This window comes from Eleutherodactylus coqui, chromosome 5, assembly GCF_035609145.1.
Source record: "Eleutherodactylus coqui strain aEleCoq1 chromosome 5, aEleCoq1.hap1, whole genome shotgun sequence".
NCBI lineage: Eukaryota > Metazoa > Chordata > Amphibia > Anura > Eleutherodactylidae > Eleutherodactylus > Eleutherodactylus coqui.
The window spans coordinates 51,943,177-51,963,428 of record NC_089841.1 but is presented as its reverse complement, the minus strand read 5'-3'; the positions used below and the strand labels follow the sequence as shown (position 1 = coordinate 51,963,428).

At 41.9% G+C, this 20,252-nt stretch overlaps 1 protein-coding gene across 1 annotated transcript in view; it reads right to left on the bottom strand.

Annotated features, from left to right (window-relative positions):
• Positions 1–3,235: 3,235 nt before the first annotated feature.
• Positions 3,236–20,252, bottom strand: part of DYNAP (dynactin associated protein) — a 17,292-nt gene continuing 275 nt past the window's right edge. Inside the window, exons 1-9 of the mRNA XM_066602503.1 lie at positions 20,229–20,252; positions 17,588–17,833; positions 14,160–14,366; positions 13,840–14,070; positions 12,226–12,379; positions 8,305–8,414; positions 7,124–7,237; positions 4,959–5,105; positions 3,236–4,864 (exon numbers count right to left, since the gene is read on the bottom strand). The exon at positions 20,229–20,252 is cut by the window's right edge and continues 275 nt beyond it. Of these exons, the coding sequence (XP_066458600.1) occupies positions 4,730–4,864; positions 4,959–5,105; positions 7,124–7,237; positions 8,305–8,414; positions 12,226–12,379; positions 13,840–14,070; positions 14,160–14,366; positions 17,588–17,833; positions 20,229–20,252 (1,368 nt within the window). The 3' untranslated portion in view covers positions 3,236–4,729. The remainder of the gene's footprint in view (positions 4,865–4,958; positions 5,106–7,123; positions 7,238–8,304; positions 8,415–12,225; positions 12,380–13,839; positions 14,071–14,159; positions 14,367–17,587; positions 17,834–20,228) is intronic.

The window sequence follows — 20,252 nt, the reverse complement described above, 5'->3', positions numbered from 1 at the left end:
CTACCTGTCCGGATTCTTCACAGTCTGTATTGCGGATGTGCCAGCCGGCGCACATGTGCAGTACAGATTATGCCGCGCCGTCACTAGGCGATGACTCGGATTCCACAACCTTTCCGCAATGATGAATGCGGAAGGGTCGCAGATCGGACGGCTTCCATTGACTTCAAAAGAAGCCGTCCACGCTGAAATAGAGCATGCTGCGATTTTTCCCTCCGCGAGTAGAAAATCGCAATAATTTCCGATCGTGGACAAGGAAAACCGATTTTCCATAGCATGCTGTGGAAGGTATTTGCTGTGGAATCCGGAGGCGGACGCCTGCTTACTGCTATTCTGTGTCTTCCACATTAAAGGTGTCTTTTACAAGTTTAACTTTGTCTGGCCATCACAAAGTTAGGAATGACATATCTCCTACCAGCCCCTGCCAGATAAGAAGAAATAATTAAAGGCCCATTTACACGCAAAGACAATCTTTCAAACGACTGAAAGATTGACAGTTTTAGCCATCATTTGGCATGTGTTAATGGACACTAATGTCCATTAACACTTTTTCAGCTTCATTTGCGTGTAAAAGGGCCTTCAGGAGCTGTTTGCAGAGCGCAGCACGTGGTCTGAGCTTTGCACACGGCTCCTTTGTTCTTGCACGGGCTGGCGGCAGAATACAATGTAATCTCCGAATCCCGTGCAGAACACAGCGTGTGGTCCCTGTAACCTCTCTCCAGCTGTACGATGGATTTTAAGCTCACCTTAAAATCACCATTCAGCCGAAAAGTAAACGATGGCCGCTTTTACACCCAACAATGATCGCTCATATGCCATTGTTTAAACAAATTTTGAGTGATATTCGTTGCGTGTAAATGGGCCTTAACTCTCTCTTCTCTCTGTTCTTGAGCCTACATCCTTTACATACTGTACATGTAGGGTGTTGCGTGAACCCTTTCGGAGACATTGATGTACATCATGGGGTAGGAAAGGGATAAAGGGGATTTCTGAAATTAAAAACAAATTTGAGGGACTAGGAAAAATAAAAAAAAACCTTTTCCAGTGGCCCCCGCAGTCCAGTATCACCACTCTAGTTCTCGCGAGAAAATTGCGCGATTTTCACCTGATGCGAGTGTCAGTGAAAAAGCTGATTTATGAAACCAATGATGTACAATAATTTCCTTCCCATCTGCGATGTTTTCACTGATGCGATGTTGAAAGAGCACACCGAGATTTTTTGTTCTATCTTTCTGCGATTTTCTGCGATATGGCGGGCTGAAATACGCTGGAAGATCCGCTGCAGATTTTGACAGTGTTTGATTTGGAAATGCTGCGTATTTAGTTGTGGAATTTTCCGCTGAGGGAGATCCACAGCATTTCAGCTACTTATGGATGTACCCTTAAAGGGATTGTCTGGGACTCTTGATTTTCCTCTAAGGACAGTCCATCAATAGATGATCGGCGGGGATCGGCAGCTTGGATCAGCTGATTACCGGCGGCGCTGTCACCATGAAAAGAGCCGGAAGCACATCGTGCTTACCAAACTGCACCGGCCCGGGTTGGTACTGCAGTAAAAACTCCTGTTGAATTCTATGCAAATAAAACCTGGCCCGCTGTGCTATGATCGGCACAGTGTGGTTCCTACGCTTTCCATAGTGACCGTGGTGCCAGTAATCAGCTGATTGGCGGCAACCAAGCGGAAAACACCCACCAATCATCTATCAAAAAAGTCCCAGACACCCCCTTGAACTCGTAAGAAACAAGCGATGGTTTTGCCCATATTTTTACTGGTTCCAAAGTTCACGAGCGTAAACCATGGATACCGCCAAATCACATCAGTGTAGGAATATTGGTGGCACACTAGCAAATCGTGCCGATATTGCCAGGAAATAGTGTTGTATTTTTACAGATTTTTTTCAGTTGGCCTTCAAGTGTAGAGATAATCTGTGGTGGAAACTGCAACCAATAACCCCTTTAGTGGCACGCCTGGAAAATCTCCGGGGCTTGCTGCACTGACCATGCAGTTGAACCCCACGAGATTTCCGTGGACAGCTCTAGTGCTGAAATGCTGGCCAAGACACACAGTTATTGTGCCACTGAACACGTTTGCCACTTCGAATTACCTAAGGAAAATCTACGGGGCTTGCTGCACTGACATGGTAGTAATAAACCTGCCACTGAAGGGGTTAGGGTGGCTTGCCAACTCTTAACAATAAACCCCAACAGACTCCAAATGGGTTGTGTCTTGTTCACGTAATACAGCGTATACAGAACACGTGAGTGATGACCTCAGTAGAGATACCAAAACCCCATTCAGACAAGGCAGGAAAATGTGTCCACTTTAGGACTTGCTGCGGATGGCTAAATCCAGGACCTGCTCTGTTCTGCTGTGCTGCAATTTTCACCTGTACCACTACGAAGGGTTAAATCTGCGTTACAAATTCATACCTATGATGCGTATATTCAATGCTGATTTACCTGCGGATCTGTCTCCTGCATATCTGCACTGGGTGTTATTAGCTGGGGAGATCCCACCAACCGGGATGAAGGGGCAGCGGGTCTGCTTATCAGTGGTAGAACCTGGGTTTGGTTCCCTATCAGTCATACATTGATGACCTATATCAGTGATAAGCCGTTAATATTTAATGAGCCACTCCGTGCAAAACACTCTTTTCCATCCCTGTCCCACATGGAAGCCGTCCGTGCGTACTTCCGCAGCAAATAGGACATTCCGCGGGTAATTTCATGCTGCGGAATTCCGCGGTGGAATTCCGCAGCATGTATATTGAGCTATTAGGTTCAATAGAGACTAATAGCTGCAGTGAAACGCCGCGGATTTCCGATGCGTTTTACGCAGCGGAAATCCGTTCGTGGGCATTAGACCTTAGGGGGTCTAGTCTGGTCTGGCAATTGTATTTATTTAGGGGGTCTGTTTTATGGTATATACGGTATGTGGGGGCTGTGATCTGGGAAATTGTATTCAGAAAGTCTGGGGTCTGTATTTAGGGGGTTCAGTCCGGAGTTTGTATTTAGGGGTTTCGGTCTGAATCTGTATTTATTTTGGGGGTCTCTAGTTATTTAGCAAGCTGACCTGTATAAATGGGGTCCATAAGACAAAAAGTCACTTCAACCACCGCATTTCAGATGTCCCTTCACTAAAACTGTCAAGTATGGCCTGATATATCCGATGTATCCATACCAAGAGGATCAGGATCCTCCCCCACAAAGACCCAAAGAGACACAAAATATTCCAATGTCCTCTCCAGGTGGCTTGTATCCATTTAATTAATATTACTTATGAAGTCTTCTAGATAAAACTGTTCTCCTCCTCAGCTTTACATAGGAAAACACATATAATAAGCACATAAATACACAAGATCACAGTATAGATTATATACAAATGGGCCTTATGGATGAAAACTAGCGCAGACAAGAATTGGCGCGGGTTGCCTATCACAACCAAACAGATAACCTTTTATTTTTAGACCTGCTCTGAAAAATATAGAAGCTAAATTCTGATTGGTTGTTCTGGACAAAACCACCTGTTCTTGGTTTCATTCATTAGCTGAGAAAGCCCCGCCCAAAGGACCTTACACGCCATCGTACATTATAATTTACACAACTCATAACAGTGTTAGAACAATTGGCTACTTTCAGCCCCATCAAGGGGCTGTCGAGGAATTCAAGAAAAAGGGCTGCAGTCCGGGTAACCTGTGGAAACCCATCCTAGGTGGGGAGAATGAAGCTCTAGCGCAATGGGGCAGAACCTGTATGGTAAGCCTTATGGGGAAGAACAGTATGGCGTTAGGCTCCACCCACACATTCAGTCCTGCCCCATTCTCCTGTCTTGCTCAATCAAAAAACAGTCATGGACACAGGTCCACATTACAGGTCTGTAGGCACTTTATGGGCCGCCATATGTAATGCTCCTAGTTACTGCATGCTACTTAATTTTTCTTACAATCACTGTAGGGCTCAGAGCAGTCTATGGTTAAAGTATTACAGATCAATACAATAAAGATTTGTGATATGATCGCGTACATAACACTTAAAGGGATTGTCTCAAGGCAACCAGTTTTTATAAGGAGATCGACCTGATGATCGGTTGATCATCTGCTGCCAGCTATTCATTTTCCTTGCAGTGGCCACTGCAGGCCAAATGAAGTATTGCATGGCAATCATTAAAATGAATGGCAGTCTGATACCTAGCAAACTTTTGCTGTGGTTCATAGAGTTAGAAGGCCATTCTATATCGCCGTATGTCCTAACAGAACACATCGAAAGGGGCTGTCTTAGTAAGACAACCACTTCAAGCTATCATTGTCAGTAGAGTGTTGGACCCTAACCAGAGGTCTATAAGGGGGCGCAGAGGCAGCAGAGACAACTGTTACAGCTTTTGCATTAGGAGCTTTAAGTTACACCAACCTATAGAGCTCTAGTTACACCTGTGATCATATTTCCCTCCAGCTGAGGCATTGCCATTTGTCCAAGTGAGTCCAAATATATTTGGTCCGTTATGCTTTGTCCATCCGCACACATTATGTTCACTCGCTTCCATACAATTCCCTTATTGCAGATCTAATTGTAACGTTTCCAAAGTCTTTGCAATGAAATGTTCTGGCTCCACCTTCCCTATATCACAATGTAGGCACAATTAGTGTTGGTTTATATATAGGGGTTGGAGTCCATGTGGTAGGCTTATACTGTATCAGTACTTGACCAGCAAGGTAAGAGCCGAGGTGGACAAGGCTTATGGCAAGTTCACCGCTTGATCATCCTTCAACTTCGGAATCTTCTTAAATTCTTCCTGTTTCTTTAAGAATAACTGTGCGAGGATGTGGTCGGCTGTTGCGTGGAAATAATCATCCATATCTAGAGTTTCCAGCTGCCAAAATAAATGAAGACATGTAGGAGTTCATCGTAAGTGGCAGGAGCAAATCTTAAGAACAGGCAAGAATATAATACTTAGCATATCGCACCTGGTTTCCGGTGCTGAAGGCCAGGATCATGAATAAATCCTCATCACATGTGCTTTTGATGTAATGCTGAGTTCCAATTGGAAAGAAAAACACATCACCAATACCAATTGCGAAGTCCGGGACGGGTCTGCCGCCAATGATTCCAATCTGAGAAATAGAATACATCCCTGAGTCTATGCATAAATGATGATATAGTAGAAAATTACTAAAATGGACCTCCTGCAAATGATATAGATATAGCTAGTGCTGCTCCCTATAAATGATGTAGGCACAGATAGCACTACCTCCCTGTTTTTCATTATATAGGTACAGATAGTACTATCTTCCTGTATCTCCCTATAAGTGAAGTAGGCTCAGATAGTACTGTTTCCTTGTCTCTTCATGTAAGTGATTCAAGCTCAAAAAGTATTCAATCTCCCCCTGTAAGTAATGTAGGCACAGATAGAAATACCTGCCTGTAAGCAATATACACACACAGTTATTTCTCCTGTCTCTCCCTGTAAATGATGTAGGCACCGATAGTACTACCTCCCTGTCTCTCCCTATAAATTACATAGGTACAGATAGTACTGCCTCCCTGTCTCTATATTAATGCTTGTACAAATAGTACTGCCTTCCTGTCTCTATATTAATGCTGGTACAGACAGTACTGCTTCCTGTCTCTATATTAATGCTGGTACAGATAGTACTACCTTCCTGTCTCTCCTTATAATGATGTAAGTACAGATAGTATTACCTTCCTGTCTTTCCCTATAATAATGTAAGTACAGATAGTACTACCTTCCTGTCTCTCCTTATAATAATGTAGTTACAGATAGCACTGCCTCTCCCTATAAATGCTGTAGGCACAGATAGTGCTGACTCCTTGTATCTCCCTATAATAATGTAAGCACATACAGTAGCGCTGCCTTCCTGTCACTTCAAGGGAACAATTAGAATAATGGATAAATGATTACTCTACAGGCAATTTTCTTAATGTATAAGTGAAGATTCATCTTTGGCTCTTCGTGTTATAATAGTTAAAGAGTACCTGCACTTTTTATTGTACGGAATAGGTGACTCTAAACATTTTTGTAACAGGTTTTATCAGCCTATTTTGTACATTTTTCTTAGAAAACCCATCTTCAGCCATGCAGCTTCATTTTCACCTAGCTGTATAACAGTAGAGGGCGCTCTATCCCGATGTGTCTGCAGCTGTTCACTATGGAACAGCTACATATACTGTTCTCTTCTGGGTTTACAGTTTATTAATACCAGTATTATATATAATTTAGTTTTAATAATCCTGTGCCCCCCATGTCCTACCACACCTATGTTTTACATTTCTCACGTCACTCTCATATGCTGCAGTCTGCCAGCGCTTATAAGGAGATGTGTCCAATTCTGCATACAGCTTCTCTCCTCACAGAGCTCGCTCCCTGACAGACCTGATGCGCTGACAGGGCTCTCAGTGCATTGGGTGTATACTATTATATGTCACCACCTGGTGCACGGAGACCCTGTTAGTGCATCGGGTCCTGTGGGGAGGGAGCACTGTGAGGAGAGAAGTCGTTTGCAGAATAGAGCAGCCTCTCCTTCACAACACTGCCCGCTCCCCGCTGGGGCTCAGTGCATGAGGCTGTGATATAAATTGTGTACACCTAATGCACTGAGAGCCCGGTCGGTACATCGGGTCCGTCGAGAAGCGAGCGTTGTGAAGGGGTTGCACTCCACAAGATAGAAGAATCCTCCTTCACAGCGCTGAGGGGCAGCGGTATATAAGACGGATGTGGCAGAAGACGGGTTTTGTAAGAAAAGTGTACAAATTAGGCTGATAAAACCTATTGCAAAAATTCTTAGAATCACCTATTTTCTACATTTTAATTAAAAAGGTGCAGGTACTCTGTAAAAATCAGAAGATTAGTTCTAAACAAGCCAGTGGAACCGCAGAAATGCCGTATCTCCTGCAGGCAGTGTGGGATTACTGCAGTCGAAGAATCAAGGAGACTCCGAGCTCTGAAAGCTTGCAAATATGATTTTTCTCCTCAGCCAGTTCCAGTATCGCCTCTATAATACTTCTGTCTTTACTCATACGGGAGTATTAAGCATCATATCTGATCACTGTAGCGCAGATATGCCCTTCTGTCTCAGTTCTGATCACATAACGATGTTTGATGGTTACTTACTTGGCCACATCCGCTGATGACGTATCCCATCTCATGGGCGTTGAAGTGGAAATGTGGCTGTCTCATACCATTCGATTTTATTCGGAGGGTACCCAGAGTAAGGGTATCAGCGTGCTGGAAGAGAACAAGATACTTTTCTCAAAAAACCTTCACTAGTAAACAAACTTTTAAAATGTTTGGCTCAGCCAATTAGGCGAATTTTAGGAGAAAGTTTGTTTCGGCCTGAATTAGTTTGAGCCGAATCAGAACTTCACCAATTCCTCTAAGACTGTATAACAAGTCATAAAAGCCCCGAATGACATCTAGGAGGGTATCTAAGTAAATGATATCATACATATACTGTCGGATCTAAAGTAGACACAGCTATTAACAACTTCATCACATTAAAGTATGAGGAATATTGGATGTTAACGACTAGGCCATTCTAGATATTAACCCTTTCCAATCCTGGTTTTCCTAGGGGGCTTACTCTTTTTCTGCTGTTATACAACAACGCTATCTGCTGGCTAAAGCCAGTACTGCATGAGGTGACACATTGGACAGGCTTCAACAGCAGAGAGGCTGGCAATATACAGTAAGAGAACCCCGACGGACGTCTTCCAACATCAGAGCTGTACAGCCTTAAATCATAATGTCTTCAGAGGTCAGACAGTGGATTGGATAGGGTTAACCTATAATCACTCTAGACCACCATGGATATCAATATTATCCTATTAATCACCCTAGACCAGGTATTAAAGGAGGATAGAGGATAACTTCCTAATCGGTAGGGGTCCAACCGCTAGGACCTTCACTGATCTAAGGACAGAAGTCCTAATGGTCCCCAAATAAATGGTTCAGCGGTCGAGCATGCTCACTACCGCTCCATTCATTTCATTGGCACTGCCAGAGATCGCCAAGCTCAAGCACGTGCTTCCACTGAAATGAATAGAGCAGGGATTTGCGTGCATAAGAACCACTTGATTCATTTGGAGCCTTTCAGGACCCCATTATTGTGATCAGGGGGTCCTAGCAGTTGAATCTCCATTGATCAGCTACTGTAGCTACTCTCTATCCTGTGAATATCCTGTATCCTGGTGGGACAACCCCTTTAACTACTAAACCACTCTAGGCCACCAGGATATTACTAGGACTACCATCACTAACCCCTAACCCACCCTGTATAAAAACTCAGTACTTACAGAATTGATGGATTCACTATAGATTTTTTCGGTATTATTAAGGCTGGTATCATTTTTGCGGTAGCGAGCCCACTGTATGATTCCTCCTGGGAAGACAAACTCTCTAGACCCTGAAATGTAATATACGTACATGCATGAGATCATCTCCAAGAAATGATTCCATAATTTATAATTGCTACTTCTACTGAGATAAAACAATGCAGTAGGTTGACCTGCAGTCCTTTATGAAACCACAGATAACACGTGGCATGCATGACAAATTCAGCTCTACTGCATCTTCCTTATTTGCATATTACCCAGAGGAGCGTGCATGGCCTTATAAGTCTCCTCACTCACCTTCTAGGTGCTCTCCTCAAGGAGAGACAATACCCCTCCCGACTTACATATTTATGCACACTCCTCCATGGCCTGATTGTAATAAAGGCATAACAGTCAGTTACTTTGAGGCCAAGATTTGAGTAGAGTCCATGTAGGTATTTATCTATTAAAGGGGCTCATAACTGCTATTATTGTGTGTGCACTTGTAACGGGTCATGGTGCCCGAATGCCAGCGCTCCATGAACCAATCATAGCCATTCATTGGTTCTTCGAGCACTGGCTCTGATTGGCTAGGCACCACAGTGCTCAGCCAATCAGAGGCAGCGCTTCCTGGAGGCGGGAATTTTCAAATTCCCGGCCAGAAGACATGCCTGAAGACCAATGCAGCAAGGGCTTAGTTTAGGGCTTTGACAGTAAGATTTCCTACTGTCAAAGTTGCATCACACCGCACGAAAACCGCGTCTTCGTGCGATGCAATGCAACAGAGAGAAAGGCTCCATAGGGAGACATGGGCTACAAAAGCTTGCAAGTCACAGACAGGCCTAAAACTTTCACATTCCTATCAGTGGACTAATTAAGTATTTACTCCTTTGCTCATCCTGTTCTGGTATTGCTTTAAGTGCTAATTAATCACACCATGTCTGAGCCCTTTCATATGCATGTGTGTATATATATGCATGCTTCTTCAGATCTATTCCATTATGCCTGAAGAAGAACCCTGAGAGGTTCGAATGCTCACTATAACATTATGTATTTTTGTTAGCTATTAAAAGGTATCATATCTACAAGATTTCTTGGTTTCTCTTGCTGAAAATATTCATATTTTCTCTTCACGCTCACATGGAAACTACATGTGAGCAGCCACAGATAGATATTTCTGTGTCTAGATGATTGGGGCCGCACATAATAGCACCATAGGCCGCGTGTATTCCCCTCTGGGCCACCTGGTTTAGACGGTTATATTGAAGTATCACTTGGTCTATCGCTGGTATGTATTTCTTAAACTGGAATTAATTGTTGCATAGCCCTGTGCTTTAAGTTTCTTGTTTACAATGAATATTGCTACTTTTGTAACTCCGTCATCTGCCTTGTATGCTGGAACCTGTGTCATGCACCATCTCACGCGACAAAAAGTTGACATTTTGCCAGTAGAATTCTGGTGCAAGTGGAATACTAAATATGCCCCAATGTGATGTCCTAGGATGACTTGAGAAGGTGCAGTTACTGGGGTGGCTCCTTACACGAGCTGCTTACTCTGCTGTATGACCAAGAACGTCCTGCAGGAGGTAAGCTAAGGTCTCATGCTGGGGTGTTGTGGGACATTTTCTATACCCCTGCCGCCTGTATAGAATGTGTATCAGCGTTTTCTTAAGGGTGAGACAATCCTCCATGAAATAACCCGACATCTGTTTATTTTCATCTAAGTAAATGGCGACATTCACATTTTCCAAGAAATGTAGCAAGAAAGAAAACATTACAATACATTGCTTTGACCTCGGCGAGTCTAAAGAGGACGCTTCAGTGAAAGCGAACACGTGTAATGCATAGCCTTGTATGCGCTTGTACTAGCCTTAGGGCAAAAATAATAATTACAAGGCTTATTTTGTTTAGAAAACCCATTTCCTTACACCCTGTTAGTGAATTCTGAGTTACAGGGAATCTGTCAGCTGCAATATGTTACAGAGCAGGAGGAGCCGAGCAGATGGATATATATAGTTTTATGGCGAAATATTCAGTATAACTTGTTTTTTATGCATTTATATCTCTGCACATTCTGAGCTGAACAGTCCAATGGGCGGAGCTATCAGTGATTGACAGATACCCCTATACAGTCATACACAGGTAGCTGTTAATCACTGATAGGACCACCCATTGGACTGTTCTGAATATGCAGACATATAATTGTATAAAACACAAGTTGTACAGGCTCGTTTCCCCATAAACTATATATCAGTCTGCTCAGCTCTTCCTTCTCTATAACATGATGCCTGCTGTTTGTACAGCAAGTTTGGGCTAACAGACTATATTCAGGATTCTCATCTCTTGTCGAGACTAAAATCGTCTCTCTCTGGAGGACTGTCCTGTCCTGTATTACACAGACATCCTATTGATATGAATGGGCACGGTGTAATGCTTCATTTGCACTGTGGGGGAGCTGCAGGGAAATTGACCACTTATTACCTGGTTTCTCCACAGATTGCAGCTGATTGCTTGGATCCCAGTAAGGTAACACTTTGTGATCATCTTATTGTCAAGGGGTTCTTCTAACAAGTAGGGATTATACAAAGTGCAGAAGTGTAACTACACTTTTGATGTACAGAATAGGTGATTCTAAGTATTTTTGCATAAGGCTTTGTCAGCCTATTCTGTTCATTTTTTTTATAAAGCCCCTTTTCTGTTATGCAGCTAGGTGAGGACGGGGCTGAGAAATCTGCTTTCACCTCAATGCATAGCAGTAGAGGGTGAAGACACAGCTGTTCCCATGTACAGAACCAGTTTATTAATAATTGTCTCCATTTCATTTAATATACTTTCACTCCTCCTGTGCCCCAAATGTGTCCTACAATTGCAGGTGTTTTATTAATCTCCATCCCAGTCAGGGACCCAGGTTGTGACATACACCACTGTATACCTAATGCACTGAGACCTGACAGCATATCGGGTTCAGTTGTGGATAGGTGCTGGTAGGGGAGAAGCCATCTGCAACACAGAACGGCTTCTCCATACACAGCGGCTGGGGACAGCAGCAAGAGCGGGACATGGTGGTGGCACACATTGGGGACACAGGAGGACTGAAAGTAAAAGGAATTAAATTCCAATTATTAATAAGCTGGTACTGTCTATGGGAACAAATGTATCTTGAGCTGGTGCAGACAGAACTGGAGCGCCCTCTACTGCTATACAGTTAGGGGAAGATGGATTTCATCACCTAGCTGTATAGCTGAAGAGGGGTTTTGTAAGTGAAATGTACAAAGTAGGCTGATAAAATCTATTGCAATAATGCTTACAATCATCCACTCTGTACATTAAAAAAATGTAGTTACTCTTTAAATTACAATAAAAAAAAAATAATTTTCCTTACAAAAAAAATCCAGGTCAGTCTACAGGTTGCAACGTGACAGAGCTACAGATTTAGAAAAATTTGGCTTATTGTTTCCAAAAACAGCGCCACGTCAGTCCCTAGGTGGTATTTGGCATTGCAGCTCAGCTCCATTGAAAAAGAACCTGTGATGTTCTCAAGTGGATTTCTGCTCCTCACATGCTACTCTTCAACTTTGCAATTGGGTTTTACTCTCTCTCTTTTACCGGTGCCACAATACAGCATTGAAATCCATGTTCCGGGGCTCCCAGGGGCCCGAGCTCCATACCATTGTGTAGAGCATCCATGTCTTCCTATTCAAGTACACTTTTGTTATTTCCATATAGGACGCCAGTACTGAGATATAGTGCTGGATCCGGCTTTTTCATCATCCCCTCTATATAATGTGTGTGTGTCATTTGAAGCAATATGGGCCCCATGGTCACAATATCGGGATTCTAGCGATCTACAAAGCATTTTCCTCTCATTGCGTATAACTTATGACTACTATAGGAAATATTCACCTTTCAAGTCGTAAAAATACTTCCCATAATCGGATTCATTGGACTGAACATATTTGGCGGTTTGGATCAGTTCCGCCAAGTTTTCAGGGAGATTTATTGCTTGATCTTCTTTTGGTTTCTTAAAAGTTCTGATAAAGTCTATGCCACCTACTGGCTAAAAAAAGTGGAAAAAAGTCAAATATTATCATTAACTAAGACAAGTCAATTCAAAGTCAGAGTCCTTTTACACGGCTGAATTTGTGTCATGTAACAAGCACCAATCAACCAGATCAGATGAACGATCCTTAATGCAATTATTTGTACCCAGTGTAATATTATCATTGTCGGCAGCACATCCCCATTCATGGGAGATGTGCTGTCTATAACAGCTGATCAGGTGCAGCTTAACACAGCTTGATGCTCAAGCACAAGAATGTTCCTATGAACACTGTTGCCCGATCAGTGGACCATGATAAAGGGTCTTAAGCTTGACATGTGATACAGATGTGAACATTACAGAAGTCAGTGTATATTGCCCCATAGGAAAGTTATATAACCCCAGAAGTTGGTACAGGGCAGGCCATAGGTTAGATGGCGCCCTGTTGGAAATTATGTTTTTGTGCCCCCTTCCCCCATCCCCAAAATCCACAGTAAATCCACATCAAAATCTGCCTCGTTTTGTGTATTAATGAATTTAACTAGAGATGAGTGAGTATACTCGCTAAGGACAATTACTCGATCGAGCATTGTCCTTAGCGAGTACCTGCCCGCTCGGAAGAAAAGGTTCGGCTGCCGGCGCGGGGGAGCGGTGAGTTGCGGCAGTGAGTAGGAGGGAGCGGGGAGGGGGGGGGGGAGATCTCCCCTCCGTTCCTCCCCACTCTCCCCCGCCGCTCCCCGCCCACGGCCGGCACCCGAACCCTTTCTTCCGAGCGGGCAGGTACTCGCTAAGGACAATGCTCGATCGAGTAATTGCCCTTAGCGAGTATGCTCGCTCATCTCTAAATTTAACCCCTTCCACCTCCCCTAGAGTTTTAGGAGCACTGTGAGAGGCGCACCCTTCATCTTGGTGTAGTAAGGCACTCTGTGCAATTGCACGGGTCACACACACCAAAGGCCGGGGGCCTGGGTGGATATACTGTATGTTCATTCAATGCAGTTGCACAAGAGCTCAGAAGGTAAGATAGCCTGCTAATGTCTAGTGGATTGCATAAAAGGGGCATGACACGACCACAATATGTGAACACCCTCTAGATCCACTCACAAGGATGTATTTTCCTTCTATGTGGTAATTAAGCTATACACACAGGCATTTTTTCACATGGTCCATATAACGCAATGCAATGTCCACTGCTTCCAGGGCTATCTGCATTGACAGTGGGCCCAGCAATCAGCTGATTAGCAGGGATCCTTAGTGGCAGACCCACACAGATCAACTATGGATGACTTATCCTGGGGATAGGCGCCATAGGGCACCTCCATTTATACCTATGGTGTCTATATGAACACCTGCATGAAATAAAGTGCAATGGATCATACAGAGGCACATGGAGGAACAGTATGGGCCTATAGCAGTCTATGAGCACCACTTTCCATACAACACAGATCCATATTAACAGTCTCACGTGTACCACTGACCTTTAACGACCTGGCAGCGATGTCTTCTGGTGTCTTATAAAATGCATCATCCACATCCAGAGTACTGAGCTCGTCGTGGGTAGTAAAGAAGAGGATGAAAAGGCAGTCTTCATCGCCCACATTCTTCACCCAGTGTAGTGTGTTCTTTGGGAAGAAGATGACCTGGCCAGCTGTGACATTGTAGGTGGTGACAACACCGCCATCATCTACTACACCGATCCATGCCATGCCCTACAATGTGCAGAAGCCAATCGTATATTTTGTTATATTAGCACATCAACTACTTGGCATGACCATGAAATGGAATTAATTTCACTTACTTGCACCAGGAAGCCATGTTCATTGGCATTGAAATGCCAATGTGGGGCTCTCAGCCCTTTACTGACGATCCGGAGTGTCCCCACGGTCATTTTAGATTGATGTTGATTGATGCTGGCACCAAACTGCAATTCATTCTCATCGGAATAGTCCTTGGGGTTGTTTCTGTAGCGGGCCCACTGGATGTCTCCTCCTTCAAATGCAAATACCTTGAAAACAGGAGACACTAATTATTATAAGATGTGTAATTCTGCAATTACACTATCCTACCAAAACTAATTGGACACCTGATCAAGGATCAAAAGTAGTATATATTTACACATTTTAATACACAGGGGGGCTCCTTTGGTCCTAATGACTTTGCATACTCTCTGTGGTATACTTTCTATTAACATCTGATACACTTCAGCTGGTATTTCCCTCCATTCATCCAGCAAACATCTGGTGAGTTTTCTCAAAGAAGATGCATTGGCCCATCTACAGTGGTGCAAGAACTATCGCCATTAGACAGTTGAGCAGTAGAAGAATGTTCAATGGAGTGACTAATCACGTTACTCCACCTTCACATCAGATGTATGTACCAGGGTGTAGAGGAGCCTGGGGAATGCCTTTTACATGAATGTGTTGTGCAAACAGTTAAGTACGGTAAAGGCTCTATTATGGTCTGGGGATGGTTTACATAGCATGGTCTCGGACCGTTGGTTGTAGTGACAAAAACCATGAACACGGAGGTGTACCCCGAGATTCTAGACAATAATGTGCTGCCGACAATGTGGCAATACTCTGGGAATGGTCAGCAATACTTCCAACAAGGCAACGCGCCTTATCAAAAATCCATGTTGGTTTGAGGATATGGATGTTCCATGACTGTACAGGATGCACAGAGTCCAAACCTGAACCCGACTGAACATTTTTGGGATTAGCTGGAATGTCAGGGCAGGAAATACGAAAAGCGTCCATTTTCTTTAAGAGAATTCACCAGACATTTGCAGGATAAATGGAGGGAACATGCAGCTGAAATGTATCAGACTTTAGTAGAACGTATGCCCTGGAAAATATCTGATGTCATTAAGGCTAAAGGAGTCTCACTAAGAATTAACATATCGAAATACTACAACTTTGGTTTCTAGCTCAGATATCCAATTAATTTGGGGAGAATAGTGTATTTAAAAGACATTCAGCTAAAGAGCAGAATTTCAGGCCTTCGAGTCCTCCAGGATGGCCCCACCGTACTCATTGCCACAAGTCCCACAACCAGGAACTGACCTGCGGATCATACCACCATCTTTTCTAGGATTGGGAATGGGGAAGAGCATACAAGTATTTGACCTGTAGTCTTCCTCCCTCTATAGAAATCCCTGGTTCACATATATATGTGCCATAGAAAAAGTCAGATGGCATGATATTTGGCCCAAACTACATTCACATGATAGAGGTGAGCCCCCCAGGACAGTTTATTCCTATCACCTTTGCCATGCAAGATGTGTGCTTGCTGCATGGAATTAGCCAAGGATTATGACAGCCTTCTCTCCTATAAGGGATAGGAAGGGAAAAAGGGCAAACAAAGCAAGGTCCTTCTATCCCAATGGGATGGCCTAAATAGCAGCAATAGAATGGAGATCCATTTATTTTTTGCTATATGCCCTCCTTATCTATAAGTACATTCCTGCACATGAGGATAGTGTTCTATCACATATAATGTAGCTGAAGACAATGGTTATATAGGCAGGTTAAAAAGCACAAGTCCGTTAGCATCAACCTGTTTTTGATCCATTATACATCACTATTTACTAGAGTAATTATAACCTTCAGAGCCTTTAGGTATTAAATAAATATCTCACTTTTTTAAAATGCTGACGGTGTCTGCTATTACTATGTCTTGGGGTAAAGTATTCCATACGATGGCTGGTTTTAAGAAAGAAAGGAAGGTAGGAAGGAAAAGGGAAAGAATGAAGGAAAGGGGAAAGAAGGAAGGAAAAGGGAGGAAGGAAGGAAGGAAGAAAGAAAAAAGGGAAGGAAGGAAAGAACAAAAGAAGAGTAAGAAAAAGTAAGAAAGAATGAGAAAGAAAATAGACAAAAAAATGAAAACGAAAGAAAGAAAAAAGAAAGGGAATGGAAGATAAAGAAGAAGGAAAGGAAGGAGGAAAGCAAAGGAAGGGTAGGGAAGGAGAGTGGAGGAAGGGAAGAGAGAAATGAAAAAGAGTAAAGGAAGGAGAGTTGAAGGAAAAGGGAGGGAAGAAAGAGATGGAAGGGGAGGGGGAGAGAGGAAAAAGGGAAAGGAAAGAGTGGAAGGAAGGAAAGTGAAAGCAAGAAGAAGGAAGAAAAGGAAAGGGAAAAGAGAAGGGAGAGGAAGGAAGGGAAGGAAAGACAGCAAGGGAGGGAAGAGAAAGGAAGGTTGGTTACCATGAACCCCATACTAGTGGCATGAAATGCCACTAGCACAATTACACCTTGGGTAGCTATTATATTTAGATTAAATAAACCCTATTGGGTGGTCTAGGTTACTGCAGTGTGAAAATTAATGCAACTCTCCAATGGGGCTGTTCGGCACTGTTCGGTTTCATCATAATCCATTCAGCCAGGGGATTCCCCTTTCCTGCTCCCGAACAGGGCAAGAAAATGGAACCCCCCACGCACATGTGGAAGCAGCGATAGACAGACAGACATGAGATGGATAGATATGAGATAGATAGAAAGAAAAACAAGAAAAGAAAAAAAAAGAAATAACTCAGATGCCCTGTGCTCATGTTTAAGGGGTATGTTGTCTAAAATGTTAAAGAAAACAGATAGATAGCCTTTCTAGTAAAGTGAATACATCGTTGAAACAGGCAAGAAGACTAGCACCTACTGTACATAGAGTAGACAATGCCCCGTTTACTGGGTTTTATGCCACGCTGACTAGACATGCCATATGGGTCACATCGCTGGATGTTTGGTAAATGGGACCCCAATAGAACTCAAGAAAAAGATTTATGAATCCTACTACATCTACACATCATGGATACACACATGGTGCATGTATTGTCTGGTGTCAAGATACAAAGCATCAACGGAGAGGTCTGAGGACACTTTTGTATTTGTATTAGTTCCCAGCAGTCATCCAGTGTAAAAGGGGCTTCATTTATTTGCTCTTTCCCATTCCCAGCCCGGGAGAGAAAGATTGGTCGCTTTCTTCTCTATATTGTCTGGCAACACTATGTTACTGATGAAGAGAGGGACCTTCTGCAGGTTCATGTCTCCCACATAGAAGCTGGCCATAATGGGTCCTACAACAGGGTCTAAATCCTACTAACATCCCTCATAGAAATCCATATCTCTAATGTTTCCAAGAAGCCATACATCCCCTAAGCCATCATGACTTTCTAAAATGTCTCCTGTTGGACATTGTTGAAATGAAATTGGACTTGATAAGCGCCAGTTGACACCTTACCTGGGATGTACCGAGGTGTCTCATGAAATTAAAGCGGGGATCAGTGTTGGTGTCATTATTGGTGTCCTGTGGAGGCTTAATATCCATTGATGGGTACATAGGTATTATAATCTCTTGAGATCTCTTCTCATGGATATGACCCAGATACACTAGACATAAAATCATCACTCCGATGGCGGTGGTTATAAGACAAGCCAGGAAGCAGACCAAGAAAATTTTCATCAGAGAGCAAGATTTCTTCTCTTCCTGCAAGAAGAAAGCAGATACATGCATGATAATGTCCCAGACTCTCAGTAGTAGTTGCATCTCCTACTACTACGCCCCCACTGATGTTGTGAATTAAGGGGTCCCAGATACATTCAGCTCTGACTCTCATTTTATTGAAGAGCTGATTATAATGGAGCTACACCTTGCATGCAATTAATGCCTTACTTTGCCATGTCCAAGTGACATACTGGACATTACTAGGGTTCCAGATAATTACTCAAAGTGTTCAATATTTGCTGCTACCTTCTGTTATAACTTTGCATAAATCAGTAACACGTGTGACCACGGAGCTAGCAAAGTTTAACTTGACTCTTAATGTGTTAAGATAACTTTCTGTGCAAGCTTGTTTACCCCTTTCAACTGCTTTGCAGTGCGTCTTCTTGTGTTGAGGTAACAGCAGCTTTTGAATGACTGAATATAAGACAGCCTGTCTCAGAAAGTTACTACAATCAAGTTATATTCTGCAACATCTCGATAAGAAAGAAAGAGAAAAAGCAGCAAAAAAGAAAGGTACGGTAGGAAGGAAGAATAGAAAAAGAGAAAAAAAAAGAAAAGGAATAACAAAAGAAAGAAAAGACAAAATTAGAGAGAAAGGAGGAAAGGCTTACTTTAAAGTGAAAGGAAGAGAAAGAAAAAGAAAGAAAAGAGAGCAGCAAAAAAAAGTAAAGGGGTGAAAAGAAAAAATAGAGAGAAGAAAAGAGAAAGAAAGAAGGAAAGAATGAACAAAAGAAAAGTAAATGAAGAAAGAGAAAGAAGGAAAGAAAAAAAGAGAAAGAAGGCAAGGGAAAAAAAAGAAAGAAGGCAAGGAAAAAAGAAAAGAGAGAAGAAGCAAAGAAAAAAAAGAAAATTGGAAAGAAAGGAAGAAAAAAAGAGAAAAAGAAATAAAGAGAAATGGAAAAAAAGAAAGAAAGAAGTAAAGAACAAAAGATAGAAGGAAGAAAAATAGAAAGAAAAAGGGAAAGAAAGAAATTAAAAAAAGAAAGGAAAAAAATGTAAATAAATAGGTATAGAAACACAGAATATTGACATCAGGAAAAACACCTCCTGACCCACCAGTTATATTATGTCCTCTTTATTTCTCTCTTAGAAGAGATATATGATTATTCCAGGCAGCTTAAATATTTTTCAACCACGTCTGAGGAAGTTTGTTCCAAACATCTACTACCCTTTCAGTAACATATTTTCAGATACTGCTTCGGATCTTCCACCCAACTAATTTCAGATTGAGATAGATAGGAGATAGATAGATAAATAGATAGATAGATATGAGATAGATAGATAGATAGATAGATAGATAGATAGATAGATAGATAGATAGATAGATAGGAGATAGATAGATAGGAGATGGAAAGATAGATAGATAGATAGATAGATAGATAGATAGATAGATTGATGTGACATAGATAGGAGAGATACATAGATAGATAGATAGATAGATAGATAGATGTGACATAGATAGGAGATAGATAGATAGATATGAGATAGATAGATAGATAGATAGATAGATAGACGATAGATAGATATGGGATAGATAGATAGATAGATATGAGATAGATAGATAGATAGATAGATAGATAGGAGATAGATAGATAGATAGATAGATAGATAGATAGATAGATAGATAGATAGAAGATGGATAGATAGATAGATAGATAGATAGGAGAGATAGATAGATAGATTGATGTGACATAGATAGGAGATAGATAGATATGAGATAGATAGATAGATAGATAGATAGATAGATAGATAGATAGATAGATAGATAGACGATAGATAGGAGATAGATATGGGATAGATAGATAGATAGATATGAGATAGATAGATAGATAGATAGGAGATGGATAGATAGATAGACAGATATGAGAGATAGATAGATAGATAGATAGATAGATAGATAGATAGATAGGTAGATAGATTGATGTGAGATAGATAGATAGATAGATAGATATGAGATAGATAGATAGATATGAGATAGATAGATAGATAGATAGATAGATAGATAGATAGATAGATAGATAGATAGGAGATAGATAGATAGATAGATAGATAGATAGATAGATATGAAATAGATAGATAGATAGATAGATAGATAGATAGATAGATAGATAGATATGAGATAGATAGATAGATAGATAGATAGATAGATAGATAGATAGATAGATAGATAGATAGATAGATAAATACTGGGGTGGAAGGGGGAAGTAAAAGCAATTGCACAATTGTTTCATAAATCCCCTTTTACTACATTAACTGTGCAGTAAACCCTCCATATCCCCTTTATTCTGCGGCTCAGTACAATTACAGTGATACCAGATTTATATATTGTTATACTTTACAACTAATTTCCAGAGACATAGATGTCTTGGCTACTTACATGCCTACATTCATAATAGGGGTA